At 42.8% G+C, this 7,592-nt stretch overlaps 1 protein-coding gene across 2 annotated transcripts; it reads right to left on the minus strand.

The window, feature by feature from the left end:
• Nucleotides 1-913: 913 nt before the first annotated feature.
• hsp90ab1 (heat shock protein 90, alpha (cytosolic), class B member 1) lies at nucleotides 914-7,306 on the minus strand. Of its 2 annotated transcripts, none has more exons than XM_049590777.1 (12): nucleotides 7,151-7,306; nucleotides 5,871-6,014; nucleotides 5,484-5,690; nucleotides 4,960-5,119; nucleotides 4,526-4,659; nucleotides 4,128-4,439; nucleotides 3,859-4,024; nucleotides 3,565-3,755; nucleotides 2,888-3,035; nucleotides 2,485-2,753; nucleotides 1,562-1,895; nucleotides 914-1,476 (listed from the first exon to the last, which is right to left on the minus strand). In XM_049590777.1, exons 2-12 carry the CDS (start codon nucleotides 6,012-6,014, stop codon nucleotides 1,358-1,360), a joined length of 2,184 nt encoding a protein of 727 aa, XP_049446734.1. In that variant the 5' UTR covers nucleotides 7,151-7,306; the 3' UTR covers nucleotides 914-1,357. The 2 variants fall into 2 exon arrangements, with proteins under 2 accessions (XP_049446734.1, XP_049446735.1); XM_049590778.1 differs by lacking the exon at nucleotides 914-1,476 and adding an exon at nucleotides 2,352-2,381 and having other exon boundaries at nucleotides 1,749-1,895.
• Nucleotides 7,307-7,592: the final 286 nt, after the last annotated feature.

Consider the following 7,592-nt stretch of genomic DNA (forward strand, 5'->3'; position numbering starts at 1 on the left):
GCCTTAAGGAGACACAAAATGACCTCAAAGAGACACAAAATTACCTGTGATACAAAACGACCAAAAAAAACCCACAAAATGACCTCAGAGGTACTGATTTAAAAAAAAGAAAAGACATAAGAAACGACCAAAAAAAAAAAAAAGAAAAAGAAATGACAAACACAACTACAGAGATGCCAAAAGAGCCAAAGCCACCATGTCTAACTTGCCCCTGTGTAGATGAGGTTTTGGGGCCTTTTGCATACCTGTACCCAGGGGTCCATCTCATGATCTGTCCTTGTGTGTATGACAAAAAAAGAGCATCAAATTCTCATGTTTAAGAAGCATGAGAAAGAAGCTCATTTGGCTATGACAAAAAAAAGACAATTCTATCATCAAGGTAGCTGTCTGTCAGTGCAGCTGTAATCAGCACCATACCTCCACAGCAGTAATGACCAAGTATTAGGTTATTTCAAGGAGCTGTTGAGGCAGATTTAGGATTTTGGGCTCTGAAAAGTGACAGTTTGGCATTGTGAGATTGCATTTACAATCATCTTGTGAACAAACTGAACACTTAGCAAATTTAAGCATGTACAGTAAGGGAGGTGTTAAAATGTCAAGGGACAGGCCATTACATTTTTAGTTCTACACTATTGCTGTGTCCAAATTTCACACTAGCTCCACAGGGTATGTATTGTAAAGTAATCTGTAGATGTATGGGAAATTTCTGTAAAGACTGCCCCTAAAACTGTTACTTGTAATTTATGGAGCATGTCTCCACCTAGTGGTCACCTGGAGTAACTGCCCAAAGTATTTTTACACTCACATGCTGATGCCCCCTTTTCAAAATTTATATTAAGATGATGCAGATTAAAATGGTATAAATCTGTTTTCTCCCTTTTGTTGAGGGCATAAAAAGAACCACGACAGAACATAAGGTATTACATCTTTAATTTTTTGCAAAACAAGACTTGGAATACAGACAAGCCTGGACTCAGGCAAAGGAATCATACAGTCCTCTCTCCATGCAGCGTGCAGTGTTGCACATGAGCAGACCCTCCCCACACCCTCCACCAGACCTGATCCGATAATGGAATGTACCATTCCCATGTTCACACATTTTTTCCACTCCAACATTTAAAACTCAGTGCAACAGGGTACTCGTTAAAACATATGTGTTGTCACCATGAACTTGAACAGCGAAAACCAAAACTGCTTTTCTTTAAAAGGTCTTGCAGAGTAATGCTCTGGCCGCAAGAGCAACACTGGTCCACCACACAACATGAATGACTATTTGTTTTGCAGTTACTGCAGTTTTAAGGATGAACAATTGAAAAGTGAGGCTAAAGTGTTAGAAATCTGGGGCGGGAGGGTTGGTTTAATCGACCTCTTCCATGCGGGAAGCGTCGTCTTCACCCTCGCCTTCTAGGGGAGGAATCTCATCTGGGACGGATGTGGATGTGGCCTCCTCTGCGGGGACATCGTCGTCATCGACACCTGCAGGTACAAAGATTATATTAGAGATCGATACTTGTAACAGACACGTACAAACTACCAACACTGATCTGCTGCGTGTCCTTACCCAGTCCAAGTTTGATCATTCTGTAGATGCGGTTGGAGTGGGTCTGTGGGTCGTCCAGGGAGAAGCCTGAGGACAGCAGGGCGGTTTCGAACAGCAGGATTACGAGGTCCTTCACAGCCTTGTCGTTCTTGTCGGCATCTGCCTTCTGCCTGAGAGTCTCCACGATGGGGTGGTCGGGGTTGATCTCCAGGTGCTTCTTGGCCATCATGTAGCCCATGGTGGAGTTGTCCCTGAGCGCCTGGGCCTTCATGATCCTCTCCATGTTGGCCGTCCAGCCGTACGTGCTCGTCACAATACAGCAGGGTGAGGAAACCAGTCTGTTGGACACTGTCACCTGGGAGAGACAGCCGAACAGAGGACATTAAGACCTAAAGCCTGACATCCGTATCGTCTCAACAGCAGGCTGATGCATTACAAAAATTTGAAGTTAATAAAAAAGCATGCTAAAAAGTCGTGTTAGAAATAAATGCTCAACACACCAACATGTCCAAGGCAACTTCTTACCCTTAACACCACACTTGAAAACTAAGTCTACGACAATCAATTTTATACACACGCAAACAGTCTGACCAGTAAAATACTTAGACAACTTTGTTAAACTTCAGTTCATCTTACAATTCTACATTCTGTTAAACCAAATGAAGGCAACTGAAACAGGCATTTGTTAGATCACACTCTGAAGTTAAGTTTTCAAAGAGGTTCGTGACTTCGGAACCAATCATCTGTCAATCAAAAACTCATTCAAGGCACAAAGAGTTTGAGGCGCCTCTTTGCAGCTGTATAAACTCACCAGAATACAAATCAGAACCAGTTAGGGCACCTGTTGCCAAACAAACATCAACTGTGGTTGTAATCTCAACACAACATGAATCCTACAGTGTGAAGGGAAATTAAGGTCAACGTGGCTCATTACGATCACTGACCTTCTCCACTTTCTTGTCAAGGATCTCTTTCATGAGCTTGCAGAGGCTCTCGAATTTAGCCTTGTCCTCCTCCATCTTTTTCTTCTCCTCCTCGTCCTCCGGCAGCTCCAGGCCCTCCTTGGTGACAGAGACCAGGCTCTTGCCATCAAACTCCTTCAGCTGCTGGACACAGTACTCGTCGATGGGCTCTGTCATGTACAGGACCTCGAAGCCACGCTTGCGGACGCGCTCGACGAAGGCGGAGTTGGCCACCTGATCCTTGCTTTCACCTTGAGAAGTAAATAACGATCAGCATTACCCTGACAGATTTAATACCATTGGCTTAGCAATACACTGCAAAAATTTACGATTGTCTAAAATTTTTCAAAGCTACTTCAGGTTAATGTAAACAGCTTTAACTCACCAGTGATGTAGTAGATGGACTTCTGGTTCTCTTTCATGCGGGTCAAGTACTCTGTGAGGGAGGTTGTCTCGTCTCCTGACTGGGAGCTGTGGTAGCGAAGCAGCTCAGACAGCTTCTTGCGGTTTTGAGAGTCCTCGTGGATACCCAGCTACAGAGCGACAACAAAATTATTACATGCTCATATAGAACGATCCCATACACCAGTAGCATTAATCACAATGCAAGTTAGTTAGCCATGTTTTGGAAGCAACTCAATACTCACGTTGCACGTGATTGTCTTGCAAATACAAACTGTCTCTTCCAGATGAATTACTGATCATGTAGCAGTACTACAGCACTAAATGACTAGTCTACTGCACATAAGCACAGTATGAACAGTTACGTACTCTTAACTAAATGATGCACCACTGAATTAGCTTATCTAAATGCTTGACAAATAGACCAAATAGACAGATACTACAACTATTAGTCAGCTATGTAGGGTCTTCAAAATGTCTGACCATGACTAGGCTGCCTCAGAAAGCTAAAGGGTACAGCTAGATTAAAGAATAAAAGTTAACCTTATGAATCCATGGAGATGCACTGAAGACATAAGGAGTGCGTTATTAAAGAGGAACTTCAATTAAAAAAAAAAGTAACGTATATATTTTAAATCGATGCGTGTTTATTTCAGATACCTTGATGTTCTTGGAGAACCCTTCGTAGAACTTCTTGTAGTTCTCCTTGTCCTCAGCCAGTTCGGCAAAGAGCTCCAGACACTTCTTGACAATGTTCTTGCGAATGACCTTGAGGATCTTGCTCTGCTGCAGCATTTCTCTGGAGATGTTGAGGGGCAGGTCCTCGGAGTCGACCACACCACGGACAAAGTCTGGAAGTTAACAAAATGTGGCTTATTGGAACCCGTCTGAGCATTTCATCCATCTATCAAAACTGCTTTGTGAAGCAGATGAAAGCAATTTAAGTCGACTTACTCAGGTACTCTGGGATGAGCTCTTCACAGTTGTCCATGATAAAGACTCTCCTGACGTACAGCTTGATGTTATTCTTCTTTTTCTTGTTCTCAAAGAGGTCAAAAGGTGCACGGCGGGGGACAAAGAGCAGGGCCCTGAACTCGAGCTGGCCTTCCACTGAGAAGTGCTGCAAAGAGGTTAATAATTCACTTTAGTTTCTCTTTATTTTTAAGCCAGTGTTGGCAAATACATATGAACTATACAAGAGCTAGTTAAGTGTTGCAATTTACCTTGACAGCCAGGTGATCCTCCCAGTCATTGGTCAGACTCTTGTAGAACTCGCCATACTCCTCATTTGTGATGTCGTCAGGGTTCCTGGTCCAGATGGGCTTGGTCTTGTTCAGCTCCTCTTGGTCGATGTACTTCTCCTTGATCTTCTTTTTCTTCTTCTTGTCCTTGTCTTTTGAGTCCTCCTCGCCATCTGAGCCCACGTCCTCGATCTTTGGCTTCTCCTTATCCTCACCCTCCTCTTTCTCCTCCTTCTCTGCCTTTTCCTCCTCTGCCTCGTCGTCACTGATCTCCTTGTCGCGCTCCTTCTCCACCTGCAAATCAAAAATAAAAAAGGTTTAATGTCACTGGTGTGCAAAAAGTTTTAAGTAGCCAAGACTAAGAAAAATTCAATACTTACAAACAGGGTGATGGGGTAGCCAATGAACTGAGAGTGCTTCTTGACAATTTCCTTGATCCTCTTCTCCTCAATATACTCTGTCTGGTCCTCCTTCAGGTGCAGGATGATCTTTGTTCCACGGCCAATGGGCTCACCTGTGAACACAATTGTACAGCCATGAGCACACAGAAAGTTTAACCAAAGAAGACACATTCTACTGGATGTCAAGTCCCAAAAAGGTTTTTTATTCATCATCCAGTGACACTATAAATAACCCCTTTTTCTGCCATCATTACTGAATGCCAGAAGTTAATCTAAGCCAGGTGTGATTTTTTTAGCACTACAATATCACAATCCTATGTAAACTGGCACAATCAGTAGTTGTCAATAGCTACCACAGTCAAAACACTGCCATCCCAACTGCTTTGATTCTGTAATTGTGCTAGGACACATACCGTTGTCGACTCTGACTGTGAAGGAACCTCCGGCAGAGGACTCCCAGGCGTACTGCTCATCATCATTGTGTTTAGTGATGACGACCACCCTCTCAGCAGTAAGGTAGGCAGAGTAGAAACCCACACCAAACTGACCGATCATGGAAATGTCAGCTCCAGCCTAAAAAAGCAACACAGTTGGTAACTTCAGGATATAGCAGTCAAATTAGTCTTAACTTTTGAACCAGGACTTACAGTATTTTGATCACACAGCTTAATGAAAAAACTAAGATGTACCAAATTAAGATGCCTACAGCTGCCATTTCAATATGCAAGATATGCGTTTAATCAACATTTAGGCGCATACGAGCATGACATCTGACCGGTATCACAGCACAAAGGAACAGCTCTCCCATTCTCACTGCTCTTTATATTTCAGTTTAGGACCAACTAAGTTTACAGTTACAAGAAAGTGTTTGTCATGTGCCATTTGCCCTCTTTTTCCCCCCACATGCTGCAATCTAGATTACGTTCCACTGTAGTACCTGCAGGGCCTCCATGAAGGCCTTGGTGCCAGACTTGGCGATGGTACCCAGGTTGTTGATGAGGTCGGCTTTGGTCATGCCAATTCCAGTGTCGATGATGGTCAAGGTGCGCTCTAACTGGTTGGGGATGATGTCAATTTTCAGATCCTTGCCGCTGTCCAGCTTGGAGGGGTCAGTCAAGCTTTCATAGCGAATTTTGTCCAAAGCCTTCAAACAAACATTAACAAAATACATCAAGACTAAAGTTGACATTTTGAAAGCATGTCATCTTATAACTTCATAGCATAATCATAATTATGATGAGTATAACTACGTTTCAATATAGGTATGTGAAAGTAAACAGTGAGCGTAGCATCTGAAAACGATGCCAAGCTCAAGCTGACTTACATCAGAGGCATTGGAGATCAACTCCCTGAGGAAGATCTCTTTGTTGGAATAAAAGGTGTTGATGATCAGGGACATCAGCTGAGCGATCTCTGCCTGGAAGGCAAAGGTCTCAGCCTCCTCCTCTTGGTGCATTTCTTCAGGCATCTGCACAAAGAGGACATCATGTAATGTTTTAGCAAACCGAGTTGAACATGGCATAAATGGCAGATGTACAACATTTTAAAGGGATAATTAACAAGGCATAATGACCAACAGAACACAAAATGGCCGTTTGTTAATGCGAGCTTAATTCCACTTGATAGCTTTAATTTTTTTCAGTTTCATTAGGCATAAAAAATGAGATCATGTTCACAAGCCGGTTTCGTAAAACTGGCCGGCAGCCAAAGTGAGCGGTGGAAGTGGCCGTTAACCAACATGGCGTCGACTGACAGACAATGGATTCCGCAAACACGTGCTGGTGAACGGCTACAGACAAAAATAACGATACCAAACGGAAACACAGCAGTTAACGTTTACATGTAATTAAAACGTTATTACGGTTAGTATAACATTAAAATCCAGTGGATGGCGACAACAAAGCTGACGTTACTGTAACGTTAATGCAGCCTTATCCCCATGTACCCAAGAAATACCCGGAACAACGCTGTTTTAGATGGCATACAGTATAAATCAGGAGCTACACGCATGTCAACCATGTTAGTTGTATTAGTTAGCATTACGCAACAATCATCGATGTTAAAGCTAACTGACTAACACCTGAAATCAAACGTGAGCAACACATTGATACCTTCACACTTGGTTGACGTTAAATGTTTTCATGTGAATGGATGTGGATTAAACTGAGGGTCCTTTAAATGTGATGTAGCCCAGTGTGTGTGTGTGTTCTTATCACGGCTCCGTTAAATAAAACGAGTCAGCGTTGTCATCTTCACCACACCTGCCTCATTGAAACCCAAGCCTGGCCTAATAGTGCGGCACAGTGCCGCATTTACATCTCAAACACACGCCGCTCAACATCAAATTATCCAAGAAGACACAAAAAAATTCCACCGTGCGAGGATTAAACATTATGTAACATAACATGCAAACAGACAGGCGTGCAGATTAGTATGCTAGCTGTAACGTTAGCCCACGAGACAGTTATGAAGCTAAGGTTATCGTCGTGACTCATGAGCTCGCATCGTGGTTACATCCAAGGTTAAGTCGGTGACCGCTTCGCAAACACACATTATGAAGAGCGTAATGACTTACACCTGTAAGCGAAATACTGGTGTACGTACCTTGTTTATTCCGTTGACTTATCTTGAATTAAATGCTACCAATATTGTCCCTTCTGCTCTCTGACGCAGGGAAATGGAAAGGGACTTCCTTTTAATAGACCGGAATCTTTATACACAGTCGCCTCAGTGTGCGGCTGTATCAATCCGCGGTGCACCATACACTACAAGCACTATACTGTGGGTGAGACGGGCAGTAAAATAGCATATTTGTTGTTATTTATTTAGCCACACTATTTAATATACTGACTAAAAGAAGTGTTGACATGATCGTGTAAAAAAGTGATACAAATATTGAATAACAATGGACTGTTTTAAATGTCGGAGTCTATAGCCGCCGCCATGTTACTATGGAGGCAAATGTAAATGTATTCAGTTAAATTAACAGGTAACTTACATCGTTTATTTAGTGGCAGAAAGTATAGGTCTTTTTAATGTCACGGAG

The sequence above is a fragment of the Epinephelus fuscoguttatus genome, linkage group LG11 (assembly GCF_011397635.1).
Source record: "Epinephelus fuscoguttatus linkage group LG11, E.fuscoguttatus.final_Chr_v1".
NCBI lineage: Eukaryota > Metazoa > Chordata > Actinopteri > Perciformes > Serranidae > Epinephelus > Epinephelus fuscoguttatus.